The sequence below is a fragment of the Callithrix jacchus genome, chromosome 7 (genome assembly GCF_049354715.1).
Source record: "Callithrix jacchus isolate 240 chromosome 7, calJac240_pri, whole genome shotgun sequence".
NCBI classification, from domain to species: domain Eukaryota; kingdom Metazoa; phylum Chordata; class Mammalia; order Primates; family Cebidae; genus Callithrix; species Callithrix jacchus.
In genome coordinates this window covers 54,545,610-54,566,691 of record NC_133508.1, presented here as the reverse complement: position 1 = coordinate 54,566,691, position 21,082 = coordinate 54,545,610, and the positions used below count along the sequence as shown (strand labels likewise).

The following is a 21,082-nucleotide window of genomic DNA, read 5'->3' as shown; positions in this document are numbered from 1 at the left end:
AGATGGACAGACAGTGGTGAGGCACAAGAAAGAACAGCTGTGCGTGTGAGAAAGTGTGGGCGAGCAGGCACAGTCGGGGCTGTTTCTCTGGATACATTTAACATCTAGAAAGTGAAGCATCAAAGGCAAAATCAGGTCCCTGGCTGAGACCCCGGCACACAGTAGGAGTTTGGTCACTATGGGCTCCTTGCCTGATATAAAGGGATTTCCTACATTCTGGCCAATCACAGGCATGCGACAGCCCCTGCCCATATCCTTTCCTTGGTCCTGCTCACTCACTCAGCAAACCTCATGGAGCCTCTGTGCCTGCAAGGCCCCTTCTAGGCCCTGAGGACACAGCATGGCCAGGGAAATGCTCAGAGTCCTGTTTACAGCCTGATGCAGTGAGGGCGAAGGAGGAGGGAGTGAGGACTAAGCCAGCCTGGAGAAGAACCAGTGGCAGCAGTCGGGTTCCATGGAGAAAGGGGCAGGAAGTCAGAGTGACCACTAAGAATATGCCTAATCCGAAGACAGGCTGAGGCTCCCAGCACGGGAGTGGTGGGTGAAAAGACCCGGGGGCATGGAGTGCCCAGGTAGAGCCTTTGGGGGACTGGGACCTGTCCAGTGGCTGGAGAAGGGGACCCCAAGGGATAGTGACCAAGTGCAGTTTGAGGAGCCTTGATTTTGGGCCATAGGCAGCCTGCATGGTTCTGATGCAGGATCAAATGTGACAGGAGCTTTGTTCTAGAAAGATCCTCCAGCAGTCAAGCCTCAGCATGAGGCCCAGAAAGTGTCCCCAGGCACTGGCTGTGGCTGCCCTGCTCTGCTCTGAGCTTTGCATAGGGGAGTCATGTGGAGCCTGCAGGCCTTGCCTGCATGATTTTGAATGGTCATATCCAGACACCACTCCTGGCCCTCCACCACCCCATGCCTGCACCTATATCTGAACATACACCTGCACCCATACCTGGACACACACCTGTACATATCCTTACACCCACACCTGCACACATACCGGCACCCATGCCTGCACACACACCTGTACACACCCCTACACCCACACCTGCACACACACCTGTACACACCCCTACACCCACACCTGCACACATACCTGCACCCATGCCTACACACACCTGTAGACACCCCTATGCCCACACATATACCTGCACCCATGCCTGCACACACACCTGTACACACCCCAACACCCACAGCTGCGCCCATGCCTGCACACACACCTGTACACACCCCTACACCCACACCTGCACACATACCTGTACACACCCCTACACCCACACCTGCACACATACCTGTACACACCCCTACACCCACACCTGCACACATACCTGCACCCACCTGTACACACCCCTACACCCACACACATACCTGCACCCATGCCTGCACACACACCTGCACACACACTTGCACACACACCTGCACACACACCTGCACACCCCTACACCCACACCTGCACGCACACCTGTACACACCCCTACACCCACACACATACCTGCACCCATGCCTGCACACCCGTACATACCCCAACACCCACCCACACCTGCACACAAACCTGCACATACACTTGCACACATACCTGCACCCACACATGCACACACACCTGTACACACCCCTACACCCACATCTGCACACATACCTGCACCCACGCCTGCACACATACCTGTACACACACCTGCACACATACCTGCACCCACACCCGCACACACCTGTACCCACACCTGCACACATACCTGTACCCACGCCTGCACACACACCTGTACACACACCCGCACACATACCTGCACCCACACCCGCACCCACACCTGCACACACACCTGTACCCACACCTGCAGGTATGTGTGCAGGTATGGGTGTGGGTACACATGTGTGTACACAAACAGGCATCAGCTCATGCTTCTCAGGAGCTCTCCCACTGAATGTGCTTCAGGGAGCCTGGCCCACACCAGCCCCACTCTCACTCGCCTCCTGGGTTCCTTCCTGGGCTCCTCGGATCAGTGGCAGGTGTGTCTGCCCCACAGCTGAGCACATATATGAGGCTGACCCGCATCCTCTCCTGTAGGTGAGATTCCATCATTGGGGCACCTGCTCTGCAGGCTCTGTGCTGTCACTGGGCTGGTGTTACCACCCAGTGGTAATTCCCTTCTCTCCCCAGGTACCTAAGAGGAGCCAAGAGCCCGGGCTTCACCTGTGGTCAGCAGCCCCCATCAGGGCACACTAGTCATGTGAACACCATGGGCCAAGGGTCCCAGGAGTAGCTGGAGCCCTGGAAGGCTCAGAGCCAGGCAGAAGGGAAGAACTGGTGTAGGGAAAAGGGAGATTTGGGAGAAAAAGAAAGCAAAGGAGAGAGAGAAGCCAAGTCAATGTCTGCACCTGCACCACAGGACAGTGCAGAGGGAGTAAGACACTGTCCCTGCTCACAGATATCTTGCCATCTGGAGGGAGAATGGTGTGGGCATCACACCCATAAGACACAATGCAACACAGGGCCGAAGAGGCAGAGGATGGCAGACCAGGCAGGGGCTTCAGAGCCAGAGGCACCCTGGGATCCTGGCTCCACCCCTGAGTGTGTGATCCTGGGCACCCTGAGCAAGTCCTGTGACAAACCAACTGACACCCGATGCTTCCTCCTACCAGGAATAGCCCTGGCACAGCCCTGGGAGCTGCTTGTACATGGAGCTGCTCAGTCCTGGGGCAGGTTCTATAATTATCCCCATTTTACAGGAAAGAAACTGAGGCCACTAGTGGAAAAGCCAGCCAACCCAGTCCCTGAGGCCACACTGACAACCATCCAAGCCCACTCAGACAAGGCGTGCAGGGGTAAGCGTGCAAAGGTTGCCTGCCATGGGCCCTCCCTAAAGCCCGGCTGCCAGGCCCACAGAGGACAAATTGTGTAGCAGCCACTCTGCCTGAGTGTGCATTAGGCACTGGCTTACACACTCTGCACGTGTGACCTCATTCATTCTCTCCTCATTCATTCACCCAGGGAGGGAGGCTCCCTAATTACACCCAGGGCTTGGCTTCCACTATGCTAAGCTCTCAGCCCAGCGGCTGGCATTCTGTGGATCCATGTCCATGGCTCTATTTGTTCCTTGCCAATTCCAGGACTGGGCAGCTGCCCCTTGGGCATCTACTCTCCCTCTCTCCCTGCTGCAGGGCTCTGAGGGGAGGGGTATGTGGAAGAGACATGCAGAGTGGAGGGGAGGTGAGGATGGGGGGCTGGCTGCCAACAGCTGAGACTGGGGTGTGGCTCACAAGGACAGGACTGCCCCTGCTGTGCCAGCGCCCCTTCCTCACCTCCCATCTCATATGTCCTCTCCACGCTGTTTGTCCGTCCTCTTTTCCTGTCCCGGCTCCCTTTTTCTTCCAGTTTCCTTCCTGCTCCAGGTCAGGCTTCACAGAGCCTGTTCCCTGAGCCATCAGCTCCCAACTTTTTTCTTATTTACTTATTTATTTAAGACAGTCTCCCTCTGTGGCCCAGGCTGGAGTGCAGTGGCACGATCTTGGCTCACTGCAACCTCCATCTCTTGAGCTCAAGTGATTATCCTGCCTCAGCCTCCTAAGTAGCTGGGATTATAGGCACACACCACCACGCCTGGCTAATTTTTTTTTTTTTTTTTAATTTTTGTAGAGACGGGGTTTCATCATGTTGGTCAGGCTGGTCTCGAACTCCTGACCTCATGATCCACCCACCTCACCCTCCCAAAGTGCTGGGATTACAGGCTTGAGCCACTGCACCCAGCCTAACCAACTTCTTTTTAAAATCGTGAAATCTTTTCATCACCTTAGTCTTCTGGATGGGGGTAAACCGAGCACCAGACAGGAAAGATCTGAGCTCTTCCGGGTGAGGAGAGAGGCAACTGGTAGCCTGACCCTTCACCATCTGCTGCCCCACAAGACATCCCTTGAGATGCTCCTCACCTTCTCTAGGCCCGAGTTGACCAACTTACTTTTGACCCCTCCAAGGAGGAAGGCCCCATGGGATCCCAAACTCACCCCTCCCTCCCATTCTTCACAAACTTCCTTAAAGGGAGTCCTTCGGAACGTCTAACTCCAAGCCTTCCTGATGCTGGAAAATGCTCATCTTCCGTGTGAACTTGCTCTTGTTGGAGCCTCCTGGGAAGTCTCCACAGTCTTTAGAAAATCCATTTCTTAAGTGTCGCTTGCCAACTTTTAATTTAAAAAGCATAACACAGTGACAACCACAATGACACACACATTAACAAAAAAAATTAAGACAAACTGCTGAACAGAGCCGACTCCGTGTGAGGACGGGATGGGGGACCCTGCACACTCCCCTGGTGGCCCAGATGCCGGGCGCTCCCCCTCGGCAGCTCCTGGGCGCCGGGAGGGCCTTGTGCATCTTTTCACCCTCATGCCAATTTGCATACCATTACCCAAGAAGCCCCGCGCCTGGATTTCTCTTTTGCAAATTCCCACCCGTTTCGTGTCATAAATAAGATAGGAGACAGAAAACTAATACAGCCCAGTGATGCATTATTCATGCCGCATCACACTGGCATGATAGATTTACAACAGCTAATACATGCAAACTAAGTTTGGGCACTAAACATGAAAATTAAGGGTGGGGAAGGCGGCTGTGGGGGTAGGGGGCAGGGGAAACTGAGGAGCTGTTGGTGGCCAGGAGCCCAGAGAAGTTTCTTCTCCATCATGCTTAGGGACAAAAAGCAGGAGTGCCAGTATGAGAGGCCAGTGCAGAAGAACTGGGGGGGAGGCGTCAGACACAGAGCAGATTGCTGACAGCAAGCACTTCGCGAAGCACCTTCATGCTCTGAAACTGGTTAAAATCAAGGCTCAGTCAGCTGCTCTGCAGCGCCAACTCTACACCTGGGGAAACACCACAGACAGGCCCATCTCCCTAAGAACTGCCCTTCTGGCCTTAGCCACCCTTTACCAAGCACCTACTCTGCATCAGGCCTGGTCTTGGGCCACAGGGATACAATGGTAACAATGGGAGCCAGCCAGGCCCAGTCCTACCCTACTCAGCTCCAGTCTAGTTAATCCCATAATCTGCCCCAGGACACCAGCATGTAGCTGTGGCGTGTATAGGAGGTGAAATGGTCCAGACAGGCTTCTCCAAGGATGGAGAGCCAGGCTTTAATGCGGGAAGGACTGCCCCAGTTAACCCCACCACATCCCTGTAAGGCAGGAGCCAGGCCTGGGATCCCAAAGCTGACATCACTCACCCCAAGTTCCAGCACTTTCCAGGGAGGGCCCAGGCCTGTGCTTCTTGCAACTGCACTAGGGAGGCTGAAACTCTGCTTGGGGGAAGGAGGTTGCCATAGAAACACCACGGGGCTGCTGCAGGGGCAGGTCCAGGCAGGGCCCTCACCCCCAAGTGACACAGCTGTCCATCTGTCCCTGGCGGCCATCCAGGCAGGGACAATCCCCTGGCCACACACCCTCTGGACAAGCCCCTTCGGCAAATTCCTCCCTCCCCTCTCTCAGGAGGGGCCCCCTGCCCTACTTCCTTGAAGGCACAATTCTGCCCAGTATGCTTCCCTAACTGCACCAGGGCACCCCTGCCTCCCAGAGCCCAGATCTTAAACCTTCGGCAATGCCTAACCCCTGCAGAGTCCTTTGAGGGCCCTGTGACCATCCTGCGGAGGTGGCTCCACTGTGGAGGAGGAGGGTGCCTGCACACTCACCCCTAACTGGCTGAGAGGCTGTGCCCTGCCCGGCCCTGGGACTCACTGGTTAACAAGGCAGCGAGTCGCCGTTTCCATGGTGCTTACATCCCAGTGGTACAGACGGACAACGGCACTCAAGGAGATAATTGCAGAAAGTGACCAACACTCTGAAGGCCATAAAGCCAGCTATGTGCTGAGACCAGGAAGGGGTGGGGATGACTCAGCTGAAGCAGTCAGGGCAGCTTCACTGAGGAGGCGGCAGTTAATCTGAGACCCCAGCAACAGAGAAGCCACACGGGACAGGAATGGTGTTCCAGGCAGAGGGAGCCACAGAGGCGAAGGCCTGGTGGTGGGAAGGTGCTTGGCATGTTCTAAGACCAGCAGAGGGGTCAGCATGGCTGCATACAGCAAGCCAAAGGGCCTGGCTTCTAGTCCACATCCCCATCTGTAAAATGGGCCCAGCAGGTCACTCCTCAACTTTGCAGAGATCCAATAGCACAACCAGTATTCGCAGCCCAGCCGGGTCCCCACCTCCCCTCCCTGTCACTACTGCTGTTCTCCCCTGAGCCAGGGTGGCAGAGACCCCAGCCCATACCTTGTCAGGGAGCAGCCTTGCCCAGCACCCGCCCTCCACGGAATGGAGCACACCCCATGTGCCGCAGGCCTGCTATCAGCCAGTTCCCAATAAGTTTTTTTAAATTAAGATGCAACAATCATCCCACAGCCGGCATCCCCCTCCAGCAATCGGTTAAAATGAACTCCAGACGACTGGATTAGACTTTGAAGGCGGTGCGATCTAGATCATGAACGCGGAGGACGCAGTGTTGACACGGGCCCCAGTGAGCGACATTATTATTTAACAGGCCTCGCTTCTGCCTCCGCTGGGATCAAGGAGCTGAACAAGCAGCTGGTGGGCAAGTGCAAAACCCAGAGACAGACCACGGCGCTGGCTCTGCAGGGGAGGGTGGCGTGAAACAGGTCAAGGCGGCCCAGCAGGGACCAGCTGGACGAGGCGCACAGTCCAGGCCACGTGGGCCTCAGGGAAGCAGTCCCCAGCTCAGGCGCCCCACCCCGCGAGGCCATCTGGCCACTCACCGCTGCCTCTGGCCTGGGCATGGCTCATGGTGCCTTCTTCCACCCAGAACATACTTCCCTCTTCCTTCACAGTCACCACCAACTCACCCGCACAGCCTGGCTCAGGGATCCTGACCTCCAGACAACTGTCTTCTGCTCCCGGCCTGCATCCGGCTGGATCTGGCACCCCTCCTGCGTCCCCTGGGTTCCCACCTCCCCTGGGCTTCTGAGCTCCCAAAGAGCTGAGCCCACCTTGCTCATTTCTGTGCCTCAGCACCTCACACAGGGGGCCTGGATTGGGAGTCCCCACTGGGGGCCAATGAGCCAGGCGCTACGGAAACAAAGAGGAACGTGAACATGCCACAGCCCTGAGCCCAAAAGGCATGCTCACAGAAACATGAGGCACTCCCCAGAGTTACATCTGACTCAGGCAGAAAGCTTCAGGGGCCCAGGCAGCCCAAAGGAAACTGAGCCTTCTGACTTCCAAGACGGGCAGGTTAAGCACAGGGTTAAGACTCAGAATGCCTGTGCTCAAATCCCAACTCTGCCTCCTCTAGCTGTATGACCTTGGGCAAGTTACTTAACCTGTCTGTGTCCTGTTTCCTCATCTGTAAAGTGGGAATAATAGTATTCATCTCAAAGCATGATTTGAGGATTAAATGGGGTCATACAGGTAAAGTACAAAACCATTTCTGGTCCGAAGGAAGCACTCAATATACATCGGTTAGGATTACCTCCTAAGGGTGGGAGGAATCAGAAAAAGCCCCTTAGAGGTCACACAGTCCCTAGATTAAGCTCCTGTGTTTTCACATTTGGGCCTGGGCCACACTAGCCACGCCCTCAAGCCAAAATACACGCCTGGGTCCCCTAGTTCAGAACACAGAACATCTCCAAGAATCTCAAACCCCACAGGGGGTTTTCTCAAGCATGGAGCAGATTGTGCCACTGGCTGCCAGCAAGGAATGCCCTTCCTCTGAAGGCAGCGTTCTGCGGCAGACATGGCACGCAAGGCACAGCCCACAGGTGCTGAGCCCTAGGCATGCAGACGAGAGCACAGCCAGTGAGAAAGCAGCAGCAGCCCAGGCTCCAGGCAGCTCCCTCAGGCCTGGCTGGTCATACAGTGGCCGCTGTGGTGAGCGTGGAGCCGGGCAGCCTCGGCGCAGGTCAAGCAGTGGTTAGCGCAACCAGACGGAGCCATTTCCAGAGCTCCGGCACTAAGCTGGAGCCGCCTTCCCCTCTATTCTAAGCAGCAGGAGCATGGCTTTATTAAATATGCATGGCGATCACCTTGTTACTGTGCCGAATGATTGTGTGTACTGAAGGCAAGCTGCCCGCACCGCGCAGTGAACAGAAACTTTTCAATTTCCCTGGCTGCAGACGGGGGCGTGTGCTCCTCTGGCCCCTGCTGCAGAGGCTCCCTGGCTGCCCCTCCCTCCACCTCGCCTCCCTCCAGCCAGCAGCCCTCCTGATGCCCCCCGAGGTGTGCAAAGCAGGTGAAAGGCCATATCGATCCCCTTCTTTAGAGCAGCTAGTCCAGAACTAATCTTAAATCATTGCAGCCTCGTGCTGTAGCCTGGTGGTCACCGGGGCCCCAGGGATGCTCACGCCAGAGCTGTGTGAGCTGGGAGTGGACTTCACTACGGCTGGCAAGGGGCAAAAACAGGTGAGAGCCAGGCAGGGCCTGACCTGGGCCCCTGTCCTTCCCTCCGCCATCTGTCCCATGCTCCTGGCAGCTGTCAGCAGGAGGAAGGCTGCCTTCCAGTGAAGCAAGAAGATGGCAGACCTGCAGTGTGGGCTCGATGCCCCACGCCCACTGACAACATCCACTCTGGCAGCAGCTTGATTTTCCAAATAAATGACATATCAGCAATGCGGATTTAAGAAAGGCAAATTATTACAATGACAGCAAATAATGTCCATCTAGCCCTTGCCACGCACCAAGACCCTGTGAAGCAGCCCTTCCACTTGAATGTTCTCAGTTTGTCCTCCTGCTAACTCCCCACTGGTACTGTTATCATTCCATTCTATAGATGAAGTAACTGAGGCCCAGGAAGGCTCAGTGACTCATCCAAGGTTGCATAGCTTGGCAGGGGCACAGCTAGGGTCCCATCTGAAGCGGCCTGCTTTCAAACTGCAGACCTCCAAGGGGACAGGGTACCAGCCACCCTGAGTTGGAACATGGGCAGGGATTGCTGTCTTCAATGATGCCTCCCAGTCCTCCATCCTTCTGAAGTTTCCAGTGCTCCTGAGCTGCCAGGAGAGCCAGGGAGGAGCCCCACAGGCCTAGCTCCCAGGGGCAGCTCTGTGCCACTCACACCTCCCCTTCCAGCAGTTGGCAGCCACTTTTCTGTTCCTGCAGGCCTCTGCCTGTGGTTTCTGGCTTCCCTCCCCTCCAGACTCCTTCCTTAGAAGATTCTTCTGACAAAGGGCTGATATCCAGAATTTACAAAGAACTAAAACAGATTTACAAGAAAAAAACAAACAAGCCCATTCAAAAGTGGGCAAAGGATATGAACAGACACTTTACAAAAGAAGACATACATGAGACCAACAAACATATGAAAAAATGCTCATCATCACTGGTCATTAGAGAAATGCAAATCAAAACTACATTGAGATACCATCTCACACCAGTTAGAATAGCGATCATTAAAAAATCTGGAGACAACAGATACTGAAGAGGATGTGGAGAAATAGGAACACTTTTACACTGCTGGTGGGAGTGTAAATTAGTTCAACCATTGTGGAAGACAGTGTGGCAATTCCTCAAGGACCTAGAAATAGAAATTCCATTTGACCCAGCAATCCCATTACTGGGTATATATCCAAAGGACTATAAATCACTCTACTATAAGGACACATGCACAAGAATGTTCACTGCAGCATTGTTTACAATAGCAAAGACCTGGAATCAACCCAAATACCCATCGATGATAGACTGGACAGGGAAAATGTGGCACATATACACCATGGAATATTATGCAGCCATCAAAAACAATGAGTTCATGTCCTTTGTAGGGACATGGATGAACCTGGAGAACATCATTCTCAGCAAACTGACACAAGAACAGAAAATGAAATACTGCATGTTCTCACTCATAGGCAGGTGTTGAACAATGAGAACACATGGACACAGGGAGGGGAGCACTACACACTGGGGTCTGTTGGGGGGAATAGGGGAGGGACAGTGGGGGGTGGGGAGTTGGGGAGAGATAGCATGGGGAGAAATGCTAGATATGGGTGAAGGGGAGGAAGGCAGCAAATCACACTGCCACATGTGTACCTATGCAACTATCTTGCATGTTCTTCACATGTACCCCAAAACCTAAAATGCAATAAAAAATAAATAAATAAATAAATAAGAATGGAACCCTGGAAAAAAAAAGAAGATTCTTCCTTGGAAACCCCTCTCAGTTCACCGGCTTCCTGTTTCCTGAGGTGCCTCCTACCTCGTGTGTCCCAATTCTCCTACTGGCAGCACAGAGAATGTCCTCTGGCCAACAGGGAGCTCTGAGGGCCTGCTGCCTCCCCTCCCATTCTCTCTCTGCCCTTGGGGCCCACTCCCCCCCATATTGAGAATGGGGGCTGGGTCTCCCCCATCAGACTAGAGGCCCTCCGAGGGCAGGCTGTCTCCCCCACCAGACAGAAGGCCCCCCAGCAAAGGCAGACTGTGTCTTCCACATCAGACTGAAGGTCACCCCAAGGGCTGGATCTCCCCCAGCAGATTGGAGGCCCAGCTGGGCCTCCCTTCCTCCTCACACCACTGCCCTGAACGGGCACCCAGCATACTAGGCCTATAGGCCGAGTACCTATCCACCAGTGTTCTCCTGGGCTGGGTCAGACCCTGTGCCGGGGGCCCAAAGGGCAGTCAGACCTGCTGTGAGGACTGTGCTGGGACACTTGTTGGGGGCTGCTGTGGGAGGCAAGCCAAGGGGTCAGACATGTCCTTCTTCCTGGCTTGAGACCCAGGCGGGTCAGAGGACGAGAAAGGCCCTGGGAAAGCCAGTGCTTCTCGCTCTCCTTCCTCTCAGAAGGCTGAGGAAGTGCAAGGCCCTTGGAGGAAGGTGATGGGGTGGGACGGGCTGAGGGAAGGGCAGGGAAGCTCTCCAGTGCAAGCGAGGGGCTGGGAAGGGATGGGGTGGGATAGGCTGTGGGGAGGGCAAGGGAAGCCCTAGTGTTAACCAGGGACTAGGAAGTGATGGGGTGGGGTGGGCTGGCGGGGGGTGACAGAAAAGTCCCAGCATGAACCAGGGACTGAAAGGGATGGGGTGGGATAGGCTGGGGGGAGGGCAGGGAAGTCCTCATGTGAACCAAGGGCTGGGAAGAGATGGGGTGGGGTGGGGTGGGGTGGGGTGGGCGGGGGGAGGGCAGGGAAGCCCTCATGTGAACCAGGGGCTGGGAAGGGATGGGGTGGGGTGGGCTGGGAGGTGGTGACAGGAAAGTCCCAGCGTGAACCAGGGGCTAGAAAGGGATGGGGTGGGGTGCGGTGGGTGGGGGGAGGGCAGGGAAGCCCCAGTGTGAACCAGGGGCTGGAAAGGGAGTCTGCGACTGCAGTTGCCCCAGATGTTCATGGGAGAAAGGGGACAGAGGGGAGCGCTAAGGCAGAAGATTCCCCTCCTGTTAGTGTCTCACTGGCCCTTAGCCCAGCCCAGTAGCACCAATGAGGTCAGAGGTCCTCAGGGCCATGTCCTGGACATGAGTGGAGCAGTTGCAGCTCATGCAACCCAATGAAGGGGGCCCAGCCCAGGAGTCGCCATCAGCCCCCAGACCCTTGCTCCTCAAAGGTGCAAAAGCTCACCTGCTGTCCTGCACATGGCGCTGCCTCTCCCTCCCGTCTAAGGAGCTGGGCTGGATAACTCCACCTCCCCTTCCCAGCACCCAGGAAGAGCCACTGATCAGTTCTCTCCCAGGCTGGCAGTGGCCGGGGTCCCATGGCTTCCAAGCAACATCTCCCTCCATTAGCAATGGTTAATTTTGTGTGTCAACTTGTCTGGGCCACAGGGAGCCCAGATATTTGGTTAAACATGGCTCTGGGTGTGTCTGTGAGGGTGTCTCTGGCTGAGATTAGCATCTGAATGGCAGGCTTAGTCACACACTGGCCCTCCCAGTGTGGGCAGGCCTCATCCAACAGCTGAAGACTGAATGGAAAAGGCTGAGGGGGAGAATTGCTCCCTGCCTGACTACCTTCCAGCTGAGACACCCGTTCTTTCCTGCCTTTAGAATCACACTGCAGCATCAGCTCTTTTGGGGTCGCAGGTCCTCCAGCTTTTGAACTGGAATGCACACCACTGCACCAGCTCCAGGGTTCCCAGGCCTCCACACTCACACTGAATGACACCAGCAGCTCGCCTGGGCCTCCAGCCAGCTGTGCACAGACGCTGGGGCTTCGCAGCCTCCCACCGCCCCATGAGCTGACTCTTTATAATAAATCTTTTCATACCTACATGTGTATATATGTACATGCACATAGACACATTCACACCTGTCCCACTGGTTCTGTTCCTCTGGAGAATGCTGACTGACACAGTAAGGAAAAGGACTCCAGGAACGGGACACTTATTCCCATTACAGACTAGAAGCCTCATGCTCCCATGGGGGCCAGCACAGAGGCACCCAGGTATAGGTGGCAGAACTGGAAGATGATCAGGCTGGCCTGGATCCGAGGACAGCACCTCTGTGCTGTTACAACACCAGAAAAGCAAGCCAGGGAAAGGGGCAGGCCGCATCCCCGAGTCTCAGCCGCCAGTCTCAGAGCTCATCCATAAGGCCGGTGCCTCAGTTTCCCCATTTGTAAATGAAAGTTGTGTCATCTAAAGCCCAGACCCAATCATCTGTGTTCTTAAGGTTCCAGGACTCCACTCAGTGTTTCCCCCCAGGTGTTGAGTAGCTGATTTACCGCTGCAAAAGAGAGAGAACTAGGTAGGCAAAGGAAGATTGCCCCTCATGAGGAAGCACCCTGGGAGGGCTGCACTCCGGGCCTGGTGGCAACTCATTCCAATCAATAATCCAAACAAATCAAACATCACCAAAATACCCCTTGGGGAACCAGGCTGAGTCTCCCGCCCAGGATGGACTGCAGGAGTGACAGTGCTGTCAGTCAGCAACAGGCATGGGCTGAGGCTGAGCCAGGGACGAGCCCCCAGACCAGTCCCTCATGCTGGGGGCCAAGACAAGGACGGTGCTGGAACCAGGAAGGCAGGACCCAGGCAGCCTCCCCTTCCATGTGGTTTGAAGAGCCCAGCCTCCAGGATGGCTGCATCTACCCTGGCCACACCCTCAGCACAGCCCGAGCTCCATGGGTACAAGTCCTCGGTACCAGTCCATGGACAGGGAACCCACTCCCACTTCCACAGACAGCAACAGACACAACTCAGGATCCAGGCCACAGCGCAGTGCAGCTGGGTGCTTTCTGCTCTTGGTAGCCTTGGCAATGTGTGGCAGAGAAAGAGGTTGGGTCCAATAGGGACCTTGGGCCCCCTCTGCTTCCCAACAAACTCCATCCAATCGATCCCTGAGACACTGCTGAGCGCTGAAAGCAGTACCAGGGTGGAGGCAAGAAAGGGTCAGCAAAAGGGAGGCAGGCCACCAGGGCCACAAGCCAAAGGATAGGGCAGTACCTGAGGCTGCAGGGTGGTAGCTTCCAGGACAGAGACCCGGGGCCCACAGCTGGCCCACACGGCATCCTCCAGGCTCAGCAGAGTACGGATGGGCCCAGGCCCCACAGTCAGGCACACAGGAGGGCTCTCCAGGTCCCACAGGACACCTCCTGCAGGGAGAGAGGGGAGGCGGGTCAGGGGCCAGGAGCAGCAAGCAGGTCTCCAGGGAACACAGGCCAGCAGCAGGGGGCTCAGCAGGGCCCCACACACCCTCTCCCTGCCCTGCTCTCCAGGGCCTTTCCCTCCCCATCCGGCTGGATGGTGGCGATACCCATCTGCCTCCAACTCCATTCATGTCCCACATCCTCCGCCCCTACTTTCAGGTTCATCCTTCCTTCCTTCTCTCCCTCCCTTCCTTCCTCCCTCCTTCCATTCCCTTTCCCCCCTTCCCTTCCATGTGTCTCTCTTTCCCTCTCTCCCATTCATTCACTTCACACACATGTAGTAAGCACCTACTCCACGCCAGCCCACACACTAGGTGCTGGGAAGACAGAAATGAATCAGACATAGGCCCCATCCTCAAGGAAGCCCCAGTGGTCAAAGCAATCAACAGGTTAATCACCAGTTATCGCATGACACGCCAAGCACAAATGAGCAGGTGTACACAGGGGCCTTGAGAACTGCTGAGAAGGAAGGAACTAACTCTGCACTGGGATCCAGGGAGGCTTCTCAGAAGAGGCAGCATGATATGGTAGAAAGTGTCCCGGACCTGGAGTCGAGAGACTTGGGGTCTGGCCCTGGTTCTGCTACTACCAGCTTGCTAAGGACCTTGAGCACATCTCTACCCTTTACAAGGCTTCAGTTTCCCCGTCTGTAGAATGGGTGGGGAATTGACAAGGTTGTCTCTGAAGACTTTCCTGAGGCTGTAGCTAATCTAGACTGAATCTTGATTTCTCATGGCTCTTCTGGCCAACCCCAAGACACTTCTGTCAAATTTACCAAAATCTCTTCCTCCTGCAGAAACACCACGGCCGCCAGGTGCAGTGGAGGATTTTTTTTGTTTTTGTTTTTGCTTTTGTGTTTGAGATGAAGTCTCACTGTTTCCCAGGCTGGAGTGCAGTGGCATGATCTTGGCTCGCTGCAACCTCTGCCACCCTGGGTTCCAGCTATTCTCTTGCCTCAGCCTCCCAAGTAGCTGGGATTATAGATGCCCACCACCATGCCTGGTTAATTTTTGGTATTTTTAATAGAGATGGGGTTTTGCCATGTTGGCCAGGCTGATCTTGAACTCCTGACCTCAAGTGATCCACCTGCCTTGGCCTCCCAAAGTTCTGGGATTACAGGTGTGAGCCCCCACTCCTGGTCCAGAGGAGCTTCTGAGAGGCAATGAATCCCAGCCTAGTCTGCCATCCCTGAAAACCAGACAGACCTAGGAGCCTGGCCCAAGCAAGGTCCTCCCCACCCTTGGGATGCTCAGCTCACCCAAGAACCATTTTCCCTGGCATCCAAGCAGTGCACACCGAGATTGTTTTTCTCAGAAGTCACACCTGATGCCACACTGAACCTCGGTGGCTTCCCTGTATTGTCAGGATGCCAGGTGGGAAAGAGAGGTTGAGGAGGAAGCTGGGGCCCAGCCTGGGGCAGCCCAGGCATGGCACACTCTGGAGAGACAGGCAGCAGTGGTGGGGGACTGGGAGGTAGTACCCAGCTAGCTGTGGGCTTGCCAGTGCCCTGCTCTCCCACCAGCCCTCCACTGGGTCCCTGGTAAGAGCACAGAGCAGCCCATTACAGGCAGACTCTTCCCTTCTGAGCCAGCGGCTTGGTGGCATGATGGGGCACAGCTGTCTCCAAAGCTGAAAGGCCCCAGGGTGGGTAATGGAAGCCATTGCTGGGGTGTGGTCGGAAGAGCCAGCCTAGACTCCCACTCCTCCTCTCCCCAGGATTCCCTACTGTACCCTGTCCCATCCCATGCTCGGCCTGGTCCCCATTTTCCCTCCCTCCCCTCCTCTTTCCCATCAATAAAACAGGTTCCTCTTCAGCCCTTATGCCCTACTTAAAATGGGAGGCTCCAAGCTCAGTTAAGACGCAGGGGAACCGGGACTCCCCTCAACCTCTAGGCACATAGAGTGCTCTGCCCAGCCAGCCAGCATGGGCACAAGGGAAGTAGGTGGAGCAGGGCCGTCCTCAGCCCCAGAGCTTGTGTGTGAACTTGAACAGGGGGCTTCGCCTCTCTGGACCTCAGTTTCCCTCATCTTACACCGGGCATGATAACCATGGCTGCAGTTCTCCAGATGTTGCAGGAAGTCAGTGAAATATGCAAGAATATTTATCTGGGCACACAGTCAGGGGCCTCGACAGCGGCTGTTACACAGCGTTCTGTATCCACACGCCAGGCCCTCCTCCCATGAATTACTTCCTTAACTCCCACCAAGCCTGTGTGGTAGACACTATTATTATCCCTGCTCATAATGGAGATGGCTGAGACATAGCCAGTTTAAATAACTAGCACAATTCCCTCAGCTACAAAGGAGTCTGTGCCCGTGGCTCTTACTGTTTGATGTCATTTGCCACAGAGCGTGGAAGCAAGTGGTGACTCCACTTAACCAACGTGACAATGGCAACCGTGGAGCTAAGACCTTGTACAGACACCCAAGGGGTGACAGGCCAGGCAGGTTTTGAACTCGGCTCTGTCTGACTCTGGGCCTGGCCTGCTTCTCCATTCCCACTGCCCTCTCAGGTTTCTGAAGGGCTCTGCAGCTGGGCCTGGTGTATAGGAGGGGCAAGTGACCTGAAGGTGGCCAGGCCTCCGCCAGGGATGCTGGCCCACAGTGGGATGCTGGAGACAAGAAAATGCAAGGCTTTGAGCACCCTCCAGTGGCCAGAGGTGAGTAGTGTTTGTGGCTGGAACCTGGAGCCTAATTAGGCTAATCTGACTGAGATGGGGGCTGGAATCCCTCCCTGGGAAAAAGCAACTAAGGATGCTGAGTAAATGCCCCCCAAAACTAGAAAATGGGGGCTGGGATGGGGGCTGGTACTCTTCCCGGGGAAAAAGCAGCTAGGGATACTGAGAAAACACCCCCAAAACTAGAAAATAGGGCTGTATCTGGCACTGATAGCCACAGAACCCCTTGCATTCACTCTCCTGGAACATAGCCTCGCTGTGGCAGCCTAGGGTAGGAGCTAGGGTCTGAAACCCTGAGGACTTCATGAATGCCATTCCTCCATTTGCTGGAGCCTCCAGAAATCCTCTAAAAAGTCCTGACTCCAAAGCACAATGATGAACTGTGATCAAGTTTAATAATGCTGACACTGTTGGATCAAAAAGCTCATAAACGTTGGGCGCAGTGGCTCACGCTTGTAATCCCAGCACTTTGGGAGGCCAAGGCAGGTGAATCACCTGAGGTCAGGAGTTTGAGAGCAGCTTGGCCAACATGGTGAAACCCCATCTCTATTAAAAATACAAAAATTAGCTGAGCATGGTGGCACGCACCTTTAATCCCAGCTACTCAGGAGGCTAAGGCAGGAGAATCACTTGAACCCCGGAGGCAGAGGTTGCAGTGAGCCAAGATCGCACCACTGCACTCCAGCCTGGGTGACACCAGACAGGAGTCCCTAATTAGAGGGCCCATGGTGGGATCCTGAACAAGAGACTTCCCCTTGCTGGACTCACTTTCCCCATCTGTACTATGAGGACAAAACTTTGTCCTCTGAGGTTCTTTCCAGCTCTCACATATTGTGATTCTGAGATCACAAATGCAATTGCAGTGAGCTCTGGTGAGAGCCGCCCCTGCCTGATGGAAGCCCCACTCTTTCTACCCCCTCTTACCCTCCAGTGTCTCTGGGTAAGCACATACATGTTCTGGAACACACACCCACACACATGCCTGCCCCTGCATGAAAGCCCATTCATCTGGGTGGGAAACCAGCTCTCCCAGCCAGCAGAAGGGAGATGAGGGCCCTGTCTCAGCAAAGGTACCTTCAGGAGGCTGGCATCCCTCCTACCTCAGTGTGCAGCGGAGAAGGCCCCCAGGTCTCCCTCAGGGGTCAAGATTGGGCTGGAGCCAGACAGCAGATCCCAGAGTGAGACATCACAGCTAAGAGGGGCCCAAAGGGCAGCCCCTGCCTGGTGACAGTAAATAACTACCATGATGCTGATGACTGTGATAAAGGGGACACGTGGGAAGCATCAATCCTCCAGGCTCTGTTGTAGCACTCATGGGAATTGCTGTGTCTACCCTTCACAATCATTCTATAAAGTGGGGCTGTCTGTACCCCCATTTCACAGGTGAGAAAACCAAGGATCAGAGGGGCAAAGCAAAGGCCCAACCTCTCACAGTGGGGACTCAATCCCAGCAGCCTGATGCCCAACCCACCCCTTCCCCATTATGCCATCTGCCTCCTCAAAGGGGGACCCTGAACCACAGCCCCAGTGCCCAATGAGGGATACTCCCACATCCCCACCCAAGCCCTGGCAATGCCCCTGTGTCTTCTCAGAGGCAGGGGAGAGCCCGGGTAGCACACAGGCAGGGACAGTGGCCACCTTGCTCAGCTCCAGGCCCCAGCACCCTCAGGGGCACTCGCTTGTTGAGTAAATGAATGAGTGAATGAATGAATGAGAACAAGCAGATGCTCCTGAGGGCAGCAGAGTGACTGCCATGGCCACACTGCTCTTGGCCTCAGTGTCCCCATCTCTCAGCTGCAGGTGGGACTCTGAGGCCACTCCAGCTCTGCCAGTCTGTTCCTCCACGTGGCCTGGTCTCCCTGCAGTCCCCACAGTCACCTCTCAGCTGCTGGTTCTATAGGATCTCCAGGGCTAAGCTAAGTCCCCAGGTAGGTTTCTGCCTATTTTGCTTAATATATGTCTGGTCCTATCCTTCTGCAATAAGCCAAAGCATGGCCAGGAATGCCAGTTTTAGCAGGAATGCCAGTCTTGGTCTCAGCCCAACCTGGCAGGACAGTGAAGCTGTCACTTCCAACAGCAGCAAAAACCCCATGGAGCACCTGCTTCTGGATGAAGATGAGGGATCTAGACTTTCACAATCCCTGGACCCTCCATACTACCAGGAGCACCACAGTGGTTTCTGAGGCTGATACACAGCCCAGGAGGTGAATGCAGGTGCAGCTCCAAGCCCAGGCTCTGCTGCTGGGATGGGTGGGGACATCTGAGGGGTATCTAAGGCCTGAGTGAATCTGGACAAGGGCCAAGCTGATGCCAGCCCTGTAGCTGGTCATGGACTGGGTGGATGATTCCAAACCCAGCCACATGTAATCCAGGTGAAAGGTGATGGGGCGAATCCCACCCACCCCACACCGTGCAGCAGGTCCTGAGAACCCAGCTGCCTGCCTGGGCTGCCTCTGAAAGATACCACCAGGTGTGAGTGGGGATACCAGGTAAGGCACACCCTTTCCCAGGGGCCTCCTTGGCCAGAGCCAAACTGGACACCCAGAGAACAGGTTCACAGGGAGACTGTGACCACCAAATTCACCTGCCCAGGAGGCTACCTCAGCCTCCCAGCCATGGGAGGCTGCCTCCCCTCCTGTCTACCAGCCAGAGGGAGCCCAGAGCCCAGCCATGTCTAACACACCTCTCTACCCCTGACACACTGAGACAAGTTGGACACCCTCACAAACAGCTCTGTCTGCCCCCGGTCATGCCTAGCGCCACTTCCTCTTCCAGCTGCCCAGCAACACGGCCTCCTCTCCATGCAGCTTGGCCCTTGTCCAGATTCACTCAGGCCTTGGATACCCCTCAGATGTCCCCACCCATCCCAGCAGCAGAGCCCGGGCTTGGAGCTGCACCTGCATTCACCTCCTGGGCTGTATATCAGCCTCAGAAACCACTGTGGTGCTCCTGGTAGTATGGAGGGTCCAGGGATTGTGAATGTTCCCCCAGCAGATCAAGCATTCTCTCCCTCCAGGCCTTTGCATGTGCTATTCCCTCTGCCGAGAACACTCCCCCCACTCTCCACTTGCCTGGCTTCTTAAGATCTCAGCCTCAGGATGCCCCTCCTTGAGGAAGCCTTTGCGGCACACCCCATCCCACATTTGGTGGTGAGGCTCTCACACAACACCAGTTCCTTCCTGTAGGAGCCCTCAGCACCATGTATAATCTTATACTTCTGCTTGTTTACTAACTGATTCTCTCTCCCTCTATAGACTGTAAGCTCCATGAGGGCAGGCAGCCTGTCCATTTTGCTCGCCTCTGTATCCATGGCATATAGCAGGTGTTCAGTAAGCATTTCAAGCATTTTGTGTACACATGATTGCAAGGCAGGAAAGCTAGAAGAATGTCTCAGCCTTCAAGCCCCATGGTTTCCACTCTACCTGGACAAGCCAAAGCCCCCTCCCACCTGCAAGGAGCTCTAGCCCAGAAGGCAGGGTACTGGGTGCAGGTTCAGCTCAGTCAGGGGGCTCTGGACAGTCTGCTCCCATCCAGAAAATGAGGGCATGCAGTTTAATGGTCCCCAGTGGCCCTTCTGGTTCTGACAAACTAACAGGCTCCAACCCTAGGCTGGAAGCCAATGGGTGGACCTCAAACACCCTCTTTTGGGGTAAACTGTGCCCCCTCATCTGTATGTTGAGGTCCTGGCCCCCAGTACCTTAGAATGTGATCTCCTTGATAAAGAAGGTCACTGCAGATGTGATTAGTTGAGATGAGTTGATACTGGAGAGGGACAGGTCCCTAATTCAATGATTTGTGTCCTCATAAAAAAGAAATCTGCACACAGACGCACAGCCAAGGAGAACAGCACTCGGAGCTGGAGTTCTGCTGCCACAGGGGAGGAACCACAAAGCAGCTGGGAGCCAAGACCAGAGCAGATCCTTCCCCAGTGCCTTCTGAGGGCACATGGCCCATCCAAACATGGACCCCAGGCTTCCAGCCTCTAGGATATGCAACTGTATGTATCTGCCATTTGTGGTCCTTGCCATGGCAGCCTCACCTCCTCCCAACCCAGGTGCCCAAACTGGTGAGTCGAGCAGCGAGAGGGAATGGGCCAAAGGCCACCCAAGCTGGGGACCAGAGGGCTGGGGTGGCACAGGCTGGGCTCATAGTGTTCCATGGGAGCTGGTTGGGAGTGGTCCCTCTAGAACTCCCCGACTGAGTCTCGGCAGACCTGAACCCGTATTTACATTCACACACACGCTCTGTCTAATGGTGAGAAGGGTTTTTTCCCTCCCTCTTCCCCCTTTAATTAAAAACTATAAATGCCTTATCAAAAGCTAATTAAAAATACCAACACAGCGCCAAGTGGCAAAAAAAAAAAAAAAAAATCAGCTCAGTATAAATATCCGTCTATAACACTGCAACAGGCTGCAATGACGCAGCAACCGCAGGCTGGCTGGCGGAAAGGAGGGGAGAAGAGACGCTGCCAGCCCTTCAGGTTCCTCTGCCCCTTCTAGGGGCCTGGGGGCCGCCTACACTCTCCGCTCAGCCGCCTTCATCAAACCAGGCTGAACAAGCCTAGGGCATGGGGACCACAGTACTCCACATGGCTAGGGACAAGGTACGTCCGGTGCCCAGTCAGCATCATCTCAGTAAAGCAAAGGAAATTCTCCAGGGGTGTGTGAGAATTAAGATAACACACTTGCATTTGGCACTTCACTCCTTCCCTGGAGCAGCAGCCCAAACATGATTAGCCCTGCCCTCCTGCCTTCCTGCCATCATTACCTATGCTAGGGATGGCTCAATAAAACAACCCAGATGGAAATGATCGACCCCACTGAGCACCCGCTGGGCCTGGCCCTGTGTTTTGCCTTCATGGAGTCATC

General features: G+C 55.1%; 1 protein-coding gene across 28 annotated transcripts in view; it reads right to left on the bottom strand.

Annotated features, from left to right (window-relative positions):
- The window catches only part of ARHGEF10L (Rho guanine nucleotide exchange factor 10 like), a 182,888-nt gene that overhangs the window by 20,467 nt on the left and 141,339 nt on the right, over positions 1-21,082 (bottom strand). For all 28 annotated transcript variants that reach the window (XM_078330518.1, XM_078330509.1, XM_078330514.1 and 25 more), the window contains one exon: positions 13,334-13,482. In XM_078330518.1, coding sequence (XP_078186644.1) covers positions 13,334-13,482 — 149 coding nt within the window. The remainder of the gene's footprint in view (positions 1-13,333; positions 13,483-21,082) is intronic.